Source organism: Cynara cardunculus, unplaced genomic scaffold (assembly GCF_001531365.2).
Source record: "Cynara cardunculus var. scolymus isolate 2C unplaced genomic scaffold, CcrdV1 Un_Scaffold_1253, whole genome shotgun sequence".
Taxonomy (NCBI): Eukaryota; Viridiplantae; Streptophyta; class Magnoliopsida; order Asterales; family Asteraceae; genus Cynara; species Cynara cardunculus.
The window spans coordinates 31,480-49,805 of record NW_020200713.1 but is presented as its reverse complement, the minus strand read 5'-3'; the positions used below and the strand labels follow the sequence as shown (position 1 = coordinate 49,805).

The 18,326-nt window shown below is 32.9% G+C and overlaps 1 protein-coding gene across 2 annotated transcripts; it reads left to right on the top strand.

Annotated features, from left to right (window-relative positions):
- The first annotated feature begins 3,293 nt into the window (after positions 1–3,293).
- Positions 3,294–8,601, top strand: LOC112502321 (polygalacturonate 4-alpha-galacturonosyltransferase-like). Of its 2 annotated transcripts, XM_025106209.1 has the most exons (11): positions 3,294–3,519; positions 3,637–3,790; positions 4,804–4,838; positions 4,909–4,968; positions 5,058–5,195; positions 5,289–5,346; positions 5,432–5,478; positions 5,707–6,041; positions 6,388–6,745; positions 7,262–7,849; positions 8,136–8,601. In XM_025106209.1, exons 2-11 carry the CDS (start codon positions 3,637–3,639, stop codon positions 8,409–8,411), a joined length of 2,049 nt encoding a protein of 682 aa, XP_024961977.1. In that variant the 5' UTR covers positions 3,294–3,519; the 3' UTR covers positions 8,412–8,601. The 2 variants fall into 2 exon arrangements, with proteins under 2 accessions (XP_024961977.1, XP_024961976.1); XM_025106208.1 differs by lacking the exons at positions 3,294–3,519; positions 3,637–3,790; positions 4,804–4,838; positions 4,909–4,968; positions 5,432–5,478 and having other exon boundaries at positions 5,073–5,195.
- The last annotated feature ends 9,725 nt before the right edge of the window (positions 8,602–18,326 follow it).

Here is an 18,326-nt window from a genome sequence, read left to right as displayed (position 1 = left end):
TTATTTAAAATGAGATGTTTATCATATATTTGATTATGTTTATTTGTAGCTAATTACACAAATTAAAACATGGAGCTTTATTAAGCCGTACTTATGCACAATTTATTTGTAATCTTAAATTTTAAGTAACATGCATTAAAATAGTACTTTCATTTATAAAAAATGATTTTAAGAGTTTTTATCAAATATTCTATAATATAGTATAAATATTTAGGAAGCATGCAAGTATGCCATGATTTTATTTAAGGATGCAATAGGAACATCTGGTGAAGAACTTTTATTACAACAAAATGTATCAAATGGTAAATTTTTGTGATCAGAATAAAATATTTTATATAAATTTACCGTAAAAGTTCAGTTCTCATAGTTTCTCTATTTCATTACATTTTTTTATAAGACTAAAAATATACTAGGAAATAACATAATGATTGTGTGTAGAGATGATTAAAAAAAAACGGTTTCGAATAGGGTTCAAATCGATTCAAGTATGAGATTTTCCTTTTGTAACCAGTTCCATTGTAACAGGTCCTGGTAACGACCAAAAACACCTTGTCCATTCTCCATATACGAAGCTCAGTCCTGGCCTCCTGGGCGGGCCCAAAACGGTCCCAATCTTTTTCTCCAGAATCAACTATAARCATATAAAAAATCATCACGTCTGCCATCTTCAAAACCGGATGACRCTTCTAAAGCCATTCTATCGGAACCTCTACAAAGCTCTGAACGACACACAKATCCCATCAAGACCTGATATAAATGTTAACCTTAGTGCTTAATGAGTTAAAGCGGTTAAAACGAACATTTTCCTTAAATTAACAACCCATCTTTTAAAACACAAGTCATAAAAAGGAACATCTTTATAAAGATCGTTGTTTCGAATTCAAATACCCGTTTTAGATAATACCCAATATCCAAACTCACCCGAAAYGTGCGAAACAAATTYCAAAACAACAATTATATAGAATAAGTTATATATTCAAAACACTGAAAACATGGGCATGAAGTACCCGAAAACAACACCTTTCAATGACGGGACAKACACAATTCCATTGAAAATGAGTGAGCCACTTATCAATGTTCTCGAGTTTCACCTYGGAGCATGAATCCCCATATACGACTCCAAATGAGTATTACCGTAAAATTCCCYCAATGACCCTAATGTCTACTCAACCTCTAGATGAGTCTCATCATAAAAGTCATCGGTATCCATATACGACTCCAACGGGCACCACCGCAAGACCAAACCCCATATATAACTCAACCAAGTACCACCATAGGCTAATAGCTGACCCAATAGGGTACCACCGACCGTAAAAACTTTATTCATGACTTGGGGACCACTCACTAGACTTAAGTATGGACATCAAGACTCCATGCTTAACAASAAGACAAACTCTTATATCCATGGATCTAATGCATTACRGTTTGAAATTACATGACCACAATTGAATGACTAACGCACCTAAAACATGTAATATCTACCAAATATATAAAACTCGTTTGAGTTAAAAATCAAGTCAAAACTCCCCATAAAATACTTGACTATTTAAATAAAGTCAATATAACTCACATGAGTCAAAAGAACATACATGACACCTATAACATGGATAAGTCCATATACCATCACTTTGTTGAAGTATAATAGTCAAAAGCGCTTAATAAAGATTTATGCTTTTATGACTAAGAGGGCTCAAATGCCACCATTAAAATTCATAAGTTGGGTTAAATCCTGAACATCAAAATTTTCAAGAATTAAAACACTACATTGCTCCCAAATTAWCCAAACATYCAAGARGTCTCATTTAACACAATAAGTATCACTTGGAGCAATCTTTGAAGGTTTATGTCTCGAAATATCAAATAATTCCATTATAAACATTTTCTCAAAAAATATCAAATAAATCCATTATAAACATTTTCTCAAGTTTGAGATCCAGAACCTACCCAATAGCACAAAATCAACTAATATTAAATAAACCCATCAATATGCATTTAAAATCCAAAGCGGAGGTATTTTGACATGTATATAGTTTTGCAAAACAACTAGAACTCAACTTGCTAGATTTACGTTAAATCAGGGTTTTACTCCAAAACTTGATTTTCTTTTGGTAAAGGGTTGAGAACTTAAGCCAAACTCCCGGTCTAAGCTCCCAAAATACCAAAATGAACCATACGGAAGAAATTAGAGGTTGTGAGTGCAAGAAGATCAAAACCCTAGATTATRAGAGTGAAATTTAAACCCTACCTTCCATTTTCTTGAAACCTCAAATCTTCAAGCTACACCTTCCAAAAGCTGCAAACTTGGATATAGGGTTCCAAGTATCTTCAAAAGTTAAGAGGAGAAAGAGGGAAGGATAAGGGAAGTGAGGAAATGAGAAAAAATGGCTAAGGGGTGGGCCCTGGAGCCATGCCTAAGGCACTGGGCACGCGACACGACCATGCCAGGTGGCTTAAGTCGCCAACCCCAAGTCGCCCGGTTCTTTTCCCGTGTCGTGCCCTTGAACTCATGCCATGGTCTCCTTTCCCATGCCATCCTGAGATAGTGCGTGCTTGGGTGCCTAGCTTCATGCGACCAAAGGTCGCCGGATCCTTCTTCCCACGCTGCGTACGACTCACACCTCAGCACGCAGGCGACTTTTCCCCATACGGTTTAGGTCGCCCAATAGGTGGTCCCAACCTCTGTTTTCTTTTGATCGACCAACACAACCCATGCTACCCATCCAGTAGCTTGGGCGTCTTTTCCCGTGGCTTGAGCCGCCTAGACTTCCAAAAACTCCATTTTTCATCAACTTTCGATCTTGATTCGACTCGAGACAAACCAAGACTAAATATTTGCAACCAAACATWAATTTCCCAAAATTAAATGTCGGATGCAACAATAATTCTCGAATTTTAAAAATATGATGACTCGAAGAAATACGGGCATTACATATTCATAGCGACTCTAGCATATTTTGTGAATCATCTTCCCAACCCTTTGCATTTACGTAATTTATTTTTGTATTTATGGTTGATTCTTGTTTAAAAATTTACATTAAATATACATTTTATAAAATACTTAATAAATAATAATTTACAGCTAATAATTACTCTAGACGAATGGGTGTAATTGTCAGTTTTACCCAATCAACGTTGCAAGTAAATTATATGGTGTAAAATGGACAAGTGTGAAATTAAGGGGGTGTTAATGGAAATATCTGAAAATCTTGAACAAAGCCCTGGCATAAATGGYGTCGTTGTGATGTGGAAGATTAACAGGAAATTGGTACGAATCACAGTCAGAAATCGTTCAAAATTTGTTGAAAATCTTTATTTGGATTTGATTTCACAAAACCCTAGTCCGCCATTGCAGATCTTTGCTCTTGGGCCCCCTCCCTAGGACACCAATAACAGTGCATTCATAGCCCTAGGGCCTGCAAATTCTCACTTTACTGATCTTTTTGTTCAGAAGTAAAATGATATTGTTGTTCTAAAAGTAGCAAGTTCAACAACGTGATCTCTCTTCCTCCCCGGAATCCAGTAAGATGTCTTTATCTTTGTGTTTGATCATGCATAGACACCCGAAAAATGGTGCCAAGTTTTTGGGGTTTTTCCTTTGTTATTGATGTTTTTTCTTTCTTKMTTGATTGATTGAAGATGGCGATCAAGAGGGGGGTATCAAGTTTGGGCGTCCATAGAAACAGAGGCGGTGGTGGATCTCGTTTTCCAATTGGCACTCTTGTGTTAATTTTAGTTCTTGCTCCCACGATGTTCTTCATTGGGCGTGGGATTTATTCGACTGATTCAWTCGGTTAGTAATCTTTTCCAATTCACTGACTTCTATGTGGATAGTRTGATCTTTGAGATATATGGCTAGGGTTCTTGCCAATTGCCATTTTACTAATTTGAGCTTTATTGAGTTGAATGATTGTCTTGTTGACTTGGTTTATCTTCAGGTGTAAGCGTAATGAAGGTGGYATGTTATCTCTTTATTTATACAATTGCCTTAGTTTTGGTTTAATGGATTCTTTCAAAGCCCAAAGAATTGGATACCTAATCAAGATTGTTTTCTGATGAACAAAGATTGCAACCTGATTCTATGGTTGCTTTTGGTTCTGGCAATGGATATTTAATGATGTTCACGATTCTCTAAAGTGTAGTAGTTACATTCTATGCGGCTTATTCAAGATTGAATTGTCAGTTAACAGACTGAATTAAGTTGTTAAACTATGAAAAAGATCGATTATTGGCAAAAGTGTAGGTTCGAGATGCAATCATTTTCGAAAACACTCATTGGTCTAGCTAGTTTATTGGTAAACTAGTTTATGGGATGTCTTATGTGTCATTCGTTACTGTTTGTTCAATAATTTCCTTTCAAAGTAACACACACACACACATATATATATGAAGGGAAATGAAAAAGTCAGGATGATTCCTGTTTATTTGATGCGAGGAGAATCGAGATGGGACCTACAAAGTAGAGATCGTAGGTCATTGGTGGAAAACGAATAGGTCCTTATGAACGTTTGAGAAGACTATTAATCTTACAATGAGTTTGCAAGTSGGTAGATGTTCTAATACACATGCAACATGAGTCAAGTGCTTCTAATTCATAATTATTACCCTTGAGTTCCATGAGGTGTCACTAAACTTGCTGCAGTTTCTTCTTTTTGAAACATGGACAAGAGTTAATCGCATACTTGAATCATCAAATGCTTAACCATTTGTTGTTGGTATTTGGATAAAAATGAAAGTTTATCCCTTTGATTTATATCTTTTTAACATATACTTATTTTTTCTTATTTCTTATTTCGTTTTATGCAGATCAAAATGATWCTTTGAGTAGTGTTAGTGAACAGGTAAGCTTCTGTACATTTATATCATATATCTGTCAAATGGTATGATGCTGACATTCATCGAGAGATGCAGGATGTAGATTGGAGAACAAGGCTTGCTTTGCAACACGTCAAGTTTCTTTTCTCAAAGGAGGCATGTTACTGAATCTTCTGTTCTTTAAACCATTATTCTTTCGCTACTTTTGGTTTTAATGGTTTTATATTGTTTGTTTTATGTTTTAGGTTATTGATGTCATTAAGACGAACACTGACGACCTGGGGCCTTTGAGTCTTGATTCTTTTCGGAAAAGCAACTATTCGGCTTCTTGGAAGTTTTCCGGGCGAGAAAATGCGATTGATATTGATTCAGGTTCTGCTGAGGTTTGTATGACATCRATTTTACCTTCACATGGTTCATTTGTTTCTTGTTCTCATTTTTGATTTGATCTACACACCGACACGTTAATGAAGCAGATTGCTGCAAATAASAATCAAGAGACCCCAAAAGGCAAACAGGACAATTCTTTGGACGGTAATGATGTTCTTTTGACTGATGTTTCCATAAGACGTTCATGCATATATGAATCTAAATTACGTGCATATTATTCTCAATGCAGCTGATCATTCTCAATATGTTGATACACCCACAAATCTAGCAAGAAGGGTAACTTTGAACTTTCCAGTTAATATTCACGGAAACAACAGCTCTACTCTTTGGGGGTAGAGGTCTAKTCTGCATAATCTCACCCCCTTAGACCCTACTTTGAGTGAAATTACTGGGTCCATTTGGTTTGGTTTAATTAATAAACACACTTCTTAGACTTCTTCCCTTTGATAAGCGTACCTTCAAAAGTTTAAATGATTAAACTTACTCTGTTTATCTTACATGTAGCATCTGAGAGAAAAAAGACGTGAAAAGCGGGCAGCTGATCTAATGAAACAAGAAGACAATGTAAATTTGATGCTTGAAAATGCAGCCATTGAACGGTCCAAATCGGTTGATTCTGCTGTTCTGGGGAAGTACAGTATATGGAGGAAAGAGACTGATAATGAGAACGTAGACTCTACCGTTCGATTGATGAGAGATCAAATCATCATGGCTAGGGTATATTTGAGCATAGCAACGATGAAGAACAAGACAAACATGGCTCATGAATTACAGAACCGAATTAAAGAAAGTCAACGCGCTTTAGGAGATGCAACAACAGATACTGATCTCAATCGCAGGTAGTGTGTATGTATGTTTTTGTAGAGATGGGCACAGACCGGTTATAAAAAATCTGGTCTGGTCAAAGCAGTCCTAAAAAAGCCCGAGTCCGGCAGGGYAAGAACAGACGGTCTGGTCCCAYTTTTTAATCCTATCCAATATTTATCTGGTCTTTAAAAAGACCGGTCCGCCTAAAATTATTTGGACCGATTAAGAACCAACGTTTGGTTTGGTTTGGTTCGGCCTGATGACATCGTGGTGTGGTCTGGACCGAAAAGTCTGGTCTTTTACCCATCTCTATGCTTTTGTGCAAGTCTAAGTTTTTCTTTATCTTGACTTTGTGTCTTTCTTCACATTTGACTTTAGTGCCGCGGAGAAAATCAAAGCCATGGGCCAGTTGCTGTCAAAGGCTAGAGATCAACTTTACGACTGCAAGTTGGTTACAGGGAAGCTGAGAGCTATGCTTCAATCAGCAGATGAGCAAGTTCGTAGCTTGAAAAAGCAGAGCACGTTTCTAAGCCAGTTAGCGGCAAAAACGATTCCAAATGGAATTCATTGCTTATCAATGCGCCTAACAATAGAATATTACCTTCTTCCACTAGAGAAGAGAAAGTTCCCTAGGAGTGAGAACCTTGAGAATCCAAGTCTATATCACTATGCTCTCTTCTCCGATAACGTATTGGCTGCATCGGTTGTCGTCAACTCTACGATCATGAATGCTAAGGTAAAACCTATATAGTCTCATTAGTTCTTTTTTGAAGTATATAATATTTATATATGGCAAAACTCACACACACTCGAACCCTTCACCTTCATGGAGGTTGGGATCTAAGGGTAGCCCAGGTGCTGCTGGGCCATTGACCCTTGACCACCAAGGAGGTGAGGTTAAGATCTACTTTGTGAAACATCATGATGCTACGTAATGTCAAGAATGATAGTTCAAAAAGGCARTTACTCGTAAAGAAAGTGTTGATGTTAGTCAAAATGTTTAAAATACCCTAAAATAATGTCAGAATAGATGAATCTTGTGGACGAACATCAATGCTTTCAATATTTTGTCATCATAACTTCCCTGAAGCTTGAAGGTAAGTTGATGATTATCTCAAACTGAACTAAGCATGCGAAGGGATACCTCTGTTGGATGATTCGTTTKCAACAAATTCTTCAAAATAAAGAAGCAATTTGACAATTTAGCAGTTGTTTGTATGGACTAATTATGTTTACCTGGCTGGAAATACAGGAACCAGAGAAACATGTTTTCCATCTTGTTTCTGATAAATTAAACTTTGGAGCGATGAATATGTGGTTTCTACTGAACCCTCCTGGTAAAGCCACGATCCATGTAGAAAACGTTGACGAATTTAAGTGGCTGAATTCATCCTACTGCCCAGTTCTTCGACAACTAGAGTCTGCGGCAATGAAGGAGTTTTACTTCAAAGCCGATCATCACACAACCCTCTCGGCTGGATCTTCCAATCTGAAATATAGGAATCCAAAGTATCTTTCTATGCTAAATCACCTTAGGTTTTATCTTCCACAGGTTTATCCCAAATTAAACAAAATCCTGTTTCTTGAYGACGACATTGTTGTCCAGAAAGATTTGACGGGGTTATGGAAAGTTGATCTTCGTGGGAAAGTTAATGGTGCTGTTGAAACTTGTGGCGAAAGCTTCCACCGTTTCGACAAGTATTTAAATTTCTCAAATCCCCATATTGCACGAAACTTTGACCCAAACGCATGTGGTTGGGCATACGGAATGAACGTGTTTGATCTCAAGCAGTGGAAAAAGCGGGATATAACCGGCATTTACCATAAGTGGCAAAATATGGTACGTTTTCTTCTTTGCAATCTATCCATTTATTGAACCAGGGAAAGTTTCATTTAGGAACCGAATTTTTTTAAGAGTCAACTATTTATAAATTATTCATAAAACATTATTCAGCATAAATATCATGCATTTTCATTATTCATGATATTCATTATGAATATATATCATGATATTCATCATGAATAGTTCTCAAAATTCCTGCCCCGTTGAACTAATGCTTTTGTTTTTGGTTGGGTTCATCATTCATTTTGCTAATGGGGCTCRTTATCACTTGTGTTGATATCAGAATGAAGACAGGGTTCTATGGAAGCTTGGGACTTTGCCTCCAGGGTTAATGACATTTTATGGGCTTACACATCCACTTGACAAATCTTGGCATGTTCTTGGTCTCGGCTATAATCCTAGCATTGATAAGAGCGATATCGAGAACGCAGCCGTCATTCACTACAATGGTAACATGAAACCATGGCTCGAGTTGGCTATGACTAGGTACCGTTCGTATTGGGTCAAATACATCAAGTTTGACCATCCATACATCCGGGGTTGCAAACTAGGTGAATGATCGGCACTCGGGTGGTAGCGGTAGTCTGCCACTTTCCCACATTGTTTATTCTTGTGAGTTCAATTCTATTCTTTCTTATCTATTTCCTTTTAGTGTTAACCCCATATTTGTATGTGCAAACTTCCTCCCCTAAATTGGATAGGAGTAGCAAAGAATGTTATAGTTGACTTTTGAGTAATGAATTCACCTTGAAAAAGAGCCAATTTACTTACATTTGAATGTTTACTTTCATATTTCTAATAATTTTTTACTCCTTTGSGGTAAAAGATTGCATTCAGTTGTATCATGTCATCAAGCTGATATTGTGAAACAGATCAATGAAAATATGTTGTAAATGATGCATCGACCCTTTCTTTCAAAAAACTAAGGCGAGGTAATTAATGAGGATGCAAATTCATTCCTATTTTCATTCCTCTACCGGAACCAAACGCCCCCAACCTTTTTCGGTGTTGGTTATCATGTCGTTTACGACAAATTTAATTGGTCAAAAYGTAAGTTGTTATAGATTACTTTAGGCCAAACTTGTAGTTGTTTGTTAGGGGTAAAGTAACAAGTTTCTTTCCTTTGTAGTGGTAGACCAAAGTTCAAAATGGCCAAAAGGTCAGGTAGCAAGTATGCATATAAAAGTTGTAGAGTTTCTACAACTTGTTAACTAATGCTTGTTTGCACACACCTTCTGCTATTTTTTTTTTTTAATCTGTATCCTTTTGAGCAGAGGCAAAGTTTGCATACATTCTACCCTTAGACCTTGCCACTGTGTGGGGATATACAGTTATTTATTTTTCATATGTTTATTAGTTATAACAGAAGTATGCCTTGGATACTCTATATTCTTTTTTTGTTTCTTGACAACTACCGTTGCGTGTGATCATAGAGCATAATATCGATTTTCTTTCCGCTTGAACTAAAAACCGATGTTTCTTTTTATCGTCATTTTTCTGTTTAGCGAAAATTTACAAGTTGTCAAAGCATGTGAATGAAAAAGAGACAAGATGCCTCCCATCCCAATACCTAAAAAAAGGACATTGGTCTCCACCACTCTTTTTGACCATATACCCTTTGGGAATGCCATCCATCAAACTTTAGGGATGTGGCTTTCTTTTAAATGGGTCCTATCCAAATTCTAATTTATTAAATTGGAAGATATAAATATTACCCATCCAAGTATGTCTCGAGAGTTAAAATTATTAAGAGCCTGTTTGGTTTGACAGACTGTTTTTAAAGTATTTGAAATCTTTGACGTGTCTGGGTTTGTAGGATTTGAAATTAGAATTGAATTCTGATTTCTATAAATAATTTATAAGAACAAATTATCTATATGTATCTATAAAGCAAAAAGATGTAATGTTGATATGGCGTCTTCTCATATCAGTATTCATGCCTTCCTTTTTTCCTCAATTTTTCTCTTTTATTTTAGGTTTTTATATTTAATCTAAAGCTTTTACTCTTCATCTTCTACCGTTACAATTCATTCTCTTCTACATCTCTCTACCATAAACTTCTTTACTCTTCATCTTCTGCCATTACAATTCCTTTTCTTCTACATTTCTCTATCATAGACTTTTTTGCTCTTCTCCATCTCTCGATCCTGGTAAGAAATTATGGATTGACATTATAGCTGGCAGTATGCCTCTCTCTATCTTTCTATGCATCTATGAAAAGATATGAAGCAATAATTATGGGTTTTTTTACTTCTGTTTTCTCGATCTCTCTCTATATACTATGTTGTCTGCGATTAGAAGCAAACGAAAGGAAATTAGAGAAACCATATAAGGAGGAACATAAAAAGTCTATGGCAACATCAGTTGCTGGTACCAAAGGGCCTTTGGCCTAGCGGTATGTGAGTTCTTGGCCTTCTAGGAGGTCAAGGGTTCAAACCTCATCATAGATGAGGAGGGTGTGTGAGTTTATTTGTTCTATTTGCCGTATGTAATTATTATATACTTAAAAAAAAAAACATCAGCTGCTGGTGTATTTTTTCTTCATCTCTGAAGTTTCGAGAAAACCAGTTAGATACCCCAATATCTCCATGAGATTAGAGATACACAAAACGTGGAATGATATGTTTTCATTTTGAATTACTTTCTCAATTTTCCACAAAATATGGATTTTGAAGTCGATCTAGATATCTTAGATTGGCAATTTTGTTATTTTCATTTTGAAGACTGCAGATTGTTTTTGTAAACAATTAATTATTTATCTTCTATTACGTTTTTTAGAACTCGAGATATTCATAGAAGAAAAAAAATGATAATTTATCATCTTTTTAAACTAAAACATAATTTGATAATTTCCTACTATAACCAAATTCCATGTCACAATTTTATTGGATTTTTCATTATAGAAGGTAATATTATTACACCTTATAATAATATACCAAATTGACATATGTTATCTATAAATTATATTTTTATTTTCACAAGCAATAAATTACACATCTTTTTATTCTTATAATAAGACAATCAAAAACAAGAAATTAATTCTATATCTATAAATATGCTCAGTTATATTTTTGAAAACACATTAAAACTCTACTTTTTGTACATTTATCACCTCGTAGAGAGTTATTAAATGTTATGCTTCAAACCACCAAAACCCACCAAATAAAGGATCACGACCCATTCGTAATACAGGTCTTCTCGTTCTTATTCTGCCTCCAAGCTGCATGCATAAATATTTTACACTTTATCTCTTTCACAAGCTGCATAGCCGCTGGGTTATGAACAATAAACAATCTTCTATTATGTTCCTACCAAACAAAATACACCGAAGCCGCGAGAGCTAGTTATTACAAATTATAGGAACACTTAAATTACTTTTTATTAATTGATTATTACAAAATGAACTTTTTCAACATATCCTAAAACATTATTATAAATAAATCCTATGAAATCACATGTAATACTAACTACCCCATGAATTTATAAATCCAATATTCATGAGGTTTTATTGAAATCCCGGGAAATCGCTACTAAAACACTTTCTCTCATGAATTGAAAAAGTTTCATCTCACATAGGGTTAAAATTCTACAGCTTGCAAGCAAGGAGAGAAGAGATTCTCTTAGGTGAATTTTAATTATGGACTTTCCTTTAAACCAAATGTGATTTCAATTTCTGTAAACAAACCCTAAGGGGGTGATTGGTTCACATAATGAAATTTGATGGAATTGGAATCTATAAAAAGAATTTGACTTTGAAGGAATTGAAATGAAATTTGATGGAATTTGACCACATGTTTGGTTGGTAGGAATTGGAATGAAATTTCTCAAAAGAATTTGAACGATCGTCTTTGTTTGGACTATCGCACTCATCGCCCCGCCCACACTTTACCAACCACCATGTCACTATTGTCGTCGCCGCAGTTATCACCCTGCCCTACCCCTACCCAGACCCTGCTCCACCACCCCAACCTCGCCCCCACCACTCCTGCCCCACCCCTGCTTCATAGGTGGGGGCTGTTGGGGGGTGGGGCGGCAATGCGGGGCGGTGGGGATGGGTGGCGGGGTGGTAGCTGTGACAACAACAGTGGTGGGATGGTGGTCGGGTTTAGAGGTAAGGCATGACGAACAATAGTAACATGGTCATGGTGGGTGGTGATGGAATTCAATTTCTTCCATTATGCCAAGGAATGATAAATTTATTAATTTGTGGAATGCAATGGAATTTGAAGGATTCCATCCATTTCAAGAAATAAACCAAACAAATGAATTGAAATTTGATCAAATAAATTTACCATTTCAATTTCATCAAATTCCTTCGAATTCCGTGAACCAAACGATCCTTAGGATCCTAGATCATGACAACAAGATTGAATTCGAAATGGTTGTGTTTTTAGACGAGTATCGGCAAATTATTTTTTCTTCGTTTATTGATACTATGTTTTATATACGTTCTTATGAAGTAATGGATCCTTGTTTGTTAAAAGACTTGTCAACCTCAAGATATGATATGCTTTTGTTATAATTAAATCTCAAAGGGATTTTATATTAATTATGATTTTATAAAAATGTTTGAATATATTTTTATAACAAGTGAAAGATCAATTGCAAGTCATATTACCTTTTTTTTAATAAATAGATTCAAGTAATTTTTGTTTAATAATTAAATTGTTTAAGTAAATTAATTTTTTATAAAACAATATATTCTGTAAATAAATCAATGTCAATTTATTTTTTTAATTAAATTAATTAATCAAGTTTAAAAAGTATTTTACGTATACATATTATTTTTTTAACAAAATATAAATACAATATAGTTAAATTAATTTAAACATTATATTTTATAATTACCTAAAATTACAATGAATTATAAAATATATATTAAGTTAAAACAATGATGTAAGACCCATAGTTTGTGAGATATCTTTAAGATTGATGTATTACGACAAGTCCTTGGAGGTCATATCTTGAGTGGAGTGCTTTGAGTCATAAGAGTTTATGGTATGGGCAACGGGCAAGTTCTAGTAGAGAAAAGTGACATCGAGAACGAAGCAGAAAATCCCGCTTCTAGGCCACGACAAAAGCCATGCAACTCTCTGTTTCAGCAAAACGGGTTTTTGGACGTGGGCGACTTACCACACAACTAAGGTTGCATGAACGCCTAGATCAAGTTTTAAACCCCATTTTTAAGCTAGGATTTGTCCATTCTTCACCCACTTTAATCCTCTCTCATTTTGGGCGATCTTTGAGAGTTGTTTGTAATACTTTTGGAGCTTTTGGAGGAGATCCAACTTGGATATTGCAAGGGATTGAACCTAGATCTTGCAAGATTGAAAAGGTAAGACTTTTTAAGTATTATAAGATCTATATTTGGTTTTTAGTGAATTTGAAACTAGAGTTAATGTTTGGTGCTTCTTTAGCTTGGATAACAGGTTTAGAGAAATTTCCTTGGTGGGATTTGTTTGAGGATTTCAGATCTTCATCTTTTGGAAACTAGAAACAGGTTTGGGACCTAGGTTTAACCTGACGTAACAAGATGTGTTTAAGTTGTTTTGTGAAAACTATGTACATGCCAAAATAAGTATTTTGAAATATTAATGTGTTTTACTTGATATCTATCATGCGTTGAGTATTTGATGAAGTATCCATATTTGGTAAATTTGGGTCAACTATTCTTGTATAACACTTGTATTTGGGTTTTTAGATATTTTGATTAATAAATCTCAAGAACGTATACCTTTGGTGATCTATTGTACAAGTAGAGATTATTTGATATTAATGCATTTTGATGTATTTGGTTTTATAAACTATTGGGAGATGCATGTGATTGTGTTATGAGATATTTTGGAGATAACATAATATGTTTTAATTTGGAAAATGGTTTGTCTAAGCCAATAATGAGTTTTTAGCTAATCATTTATTTGTTGCATGCATTTGCATAATCGTTAGTTAAATATGGTTCATTCTTTTTGATGACTTTTATTTTATAATTAATGGAATTGTTGAGCATTTGGTTCTGTTTGACTTAAATGAGTCTTGGGACAATTGTCCGGTTTAATTTGCTCTATGATAGGCTTTTGGGGTTATATGTGGTTATGACATATTTAATTGATATATTACACATTTTGAGTGCGCTAGTCGTTCAATTAATATTGTGTAATTTTAAACTGTAATATATTTGATCCATAAGCATATGAGTCGGTTTTATGGGATATGTAAGGAATGAGATTCTTTATTTGTAAATTTGAAATAAGCATTATGATTATTATGTAATTTCCTATTTATCCTTTACTGTAGCTTGGAAATTGGCATTGAACGAGCTTATTAATTTTACTTGACTATAGACTTGATTTGGTTGATGTCAATGGTTATTATCTCATTTGACTATAGACTGGATTTTGTTGATGTCAATGATTAATTATTCAAAGAGATGCTCATATAACACTGATTGTGGTTTACTTATGTGTTCATCACAATTGATGGATATGGGTCTCTCCAGTCACCAACTGGTGTTATTTTCGACTATAGTGTTATCTTTGTTTTTTTAGTGTTGTTTTCAAGTATGGAGTATTCTTCTAATATTTAGAATTTCCGGTTTGAACCTTATTTGCCATTTTCGGGGCATTCTGAATAATAGAGTCTCTTATCCATGATTAAAATATTCAGAAAAATGTTATTTTACCTTAAAGACATTTCATTTGGGAAAATTATATTTAATAAGCAGTCTTTCAATTTACCGTTGTATTCTTATAATGAAAACTGTTTGAGCTCACTAGGTGTTAAGCTAACCTTATTCTTTGTCAGCATATGCATCAGGTCCTTGGGAAATGGTACTAGCGACACTATGATGTGGTGAGTGCTAGTTAAATGCACGAGAATGATCTAGTTATTTAATAAAGTATTCCGCAGTTAGAGGTAGCGACTGTTATTGAGTTTTAGTAACACCTGATCTTGACATACTCTTAATATAAGACTTGGTTTAATAATTTTTGATGTTGAATCTAGTTTTGCTATTCGAAATAGTTTAAGTACTGATTTATAGGAAGGGGTTTATTCCTTATTTGGTTTGTTACCGAAAATTTTAATTTAGTCGTTCAATCCAAATTTGGGGGTGTTGCAAATGAATTACAAAATAAATGATTATATTATATTATTTCATCATATATTAATCGTTTATTTGAAATTAGTATCTATATTTTAATTAATATTAAAAAAATAAAGAAATATATATCATGTATTTATTTACTAAAAATTAATTATAATGTATATTATAATTTATAAAGTAGTTAATGAATGTTGTAATAAGGTTATTTTTGAAGGTGTAGGATTTCATGTATATAAATGATAATTGCAAAAGCTGATGTGATATAATTGAAATCATAAATGAATTGCGGATATGTGAATGATTTAACTCTTATGATTTGAGTGTACCTCTTGTTTCCCCAAATTTTATAATATTAAGAATAAAGTTTAATTTTGATCCTCAACGTTTGTCATTTTTAATGGTTTTCATCCCTCAACTTTGTTAACCATATATATATATATATATATATATATATATATATATATATATATATATATTTTACTATTATTACAAAAATGTCATTGATGTTTTAGTCCGTAAATTGAATACATTAAAGATCATAATTGGTTCACATAGTTAACACTAAATATATGGGTAGTAAATGAACCATACAATATATATATATATATATATATATATATATTATAGGGTTGAGTTTACATGAAACCATACTGTTTTCGTGAATACATGTTTTTATACTTGAAACTTCACAACAAAACACTATGAAGGTAAAAAAAAATCCGAACYTTTACAGCAAAAACATTGTGAAGGTTACCTTCACAGTGTTTTGCTGTAAAGTTTCAAGTGTATAAAAAAATGGTCTTACGAATCTTACAAAAAACAGGCTAGTCTCACGAGATATATATATATATATATATATATATATTAGTCGTATAGTTTTTTTAAATTAATTTGCTTCATAACAAAATGATATAAAAAATAAGTTTACTTAAATTAAAGTATAATAAATAATTAATAATGGGTCGATTGAATTTCTCAATTATCAATTTTTTATCTATATAGATGGATATATATATATATATATATATATATATATATATATAGGAGTGATCATATGAAAACCGCCTTCATTTGTGTAAACCGTGCAAACCACCTTCATCTATCGATTTCATTGTTTAATCTTATGAAATTTTTTCATGAAATTGTTTAATCTTGTGAAATTGTTTCATATAATACTTTTTTTGATGAAGTTGTTTCATATATGGTTGTGAAATTGTTTCATATAATACTTAATGAAACTGTTTCATGTATTTCTCTAACATTAATGAAACTGTTTCATGTATTTCTCTAACATTAATGAAACTGTTTCATGTATTTCTCTAACATTAATGAAATAAAATCCTGCCCCATTTGTGTAAACCGTGTAAATCAATCTCATCCATCCATTTTCTTGATCAATGACCAAGATTACTTTATTTTATTTTAGGAAATTAAAAAAAAATTAAAAATTTATTTTATTTCAACAGTAAGGGCAAAAATGGTAAATAAAATTTAACATTTTGTAACATCATTCTCGATATTAATGACACTATTTTCATTTTTTAAAACAATATATTATTTTTAACTTTAAATCACATCCATCAATAAAACATCAAAAAAATATAAATATAACACACCATATTCAAATATATGGAGTGAATCGTTTTAAATTTTGAATTACATTATATGAACGAAATTGATTTCACCATGAAAATGTTTCGGTTCACATATTTTATTTGCAACAAGACCCGGTTTCACGTTCATGAAACCTGTTTCATTTTCCTTTTCATAATTTATTTTCAAAATGCACCRGTTTCATTTTCCTTTTCATCAACAAAATGGATCAACTACACCATTAATGCAACGGTTTCACCATAAAAATGTTTTGATTCACCTAATTTATTTGCAACATGAACCGGTTTCACGTTYATGAAACCTGTTTTATTTTTCTTTTCATAATTTTTTTCAAAAAGCACCGTTTCATTTTGCTTCTCATAAAAAAAAGGGTTAACTACACCATCAATGCAACGAGTTCACCATAAAAATGTTTGGATTCACCTAATTTCTTTGCAACATGAACCGGTTTCACGTTCATGAAACCTGTTTCATTTTGTGGATTTTTTTTGTTCATCTACGTTTTGATGATTTCATTCTATAATTCAATTGTTTCATCAAGACATGTTTCCTGATTATAATTCATGACAATATATGAAATCCAAATTTTTAATATTTTAATATAATTAAATATTTAAATGTTATCATTTATACAATTTTCTTTATTACGTTTCCTTAATTAAGATTTATTAATAACTTCCATATTTAATAGAAAATATTGTAAATGACCGAAATACCTTTATTGATTGAATATAATTAGAAAAAAAAAAGAATTTTCCTATTGGTCGAAATTGGTTTACAGGTTTCTTAGAAATACACGGTTTTCATTTGAACATGCCCCTATATATATATATATATATATATATATATATATAATTAGTACATAAAATCAACATGCCATTTTAACGCCAACATACATTGTTACAGCAAAAACTATCTTAATTGATATGTACTAATTACAATATCAAAAATGAAAAAATATCTCCACACAACACAATTATTTGGCATATATACATATTATTTGAATTTAATTGTTCTCATAAGACTTAACCTCCAACGAAAATTAATTAATTTGAATGTCAAACACTTGTTGATCTAATCATATCTAACTACTACGTTTATTTTCACAAAAATATGCTTTATTTCGGATTATTATGTATTTTAATCTTTCTATTTTTACATATATAATATTCCTATAAATATTTGGTAAAAGGAATCCGTATAAAATACGTTTATGCATGCACACTCTATATTGCGTTTTACCACAATAAAACAAGAGTTTCACGTACTTCCATATTTTCACAGTTCAATGGCTATTTTCGAAAGTTTCGACATAACATATATGTTCATTTATAAGGTACTCAGCCAATATGGAATAGAATTGAATTAATGCCACACACATGTTTTTGAAATTGGAGAAATTTCGGCTCTTCTTGTTTGAAAATCCATTGTTCGAGCTTATTGCATTAACGATATCAAAATAGTAGTCCCTTTCTTGAAAATGTTTTTTTGAAATTATGTCAAAGATTCTATGTATGTTATTAGATAAAAGATATTCCAAATTTATAATTAAACCTACACTAATTTTTCATTATAATTTCCTTGTCTTATTTTATGTTCACATCCAACATAATGTTAAACCTTTAATTTATTGATTTTATACATATATATACTTGGGATCATGTGAAACCAAAGGTTTTTCGTGAAAACCGTAAGACCAATTCTCAACCCTTGGATTAGATCTACAATCTGAACATTCATAATCACAAAATTGTCACG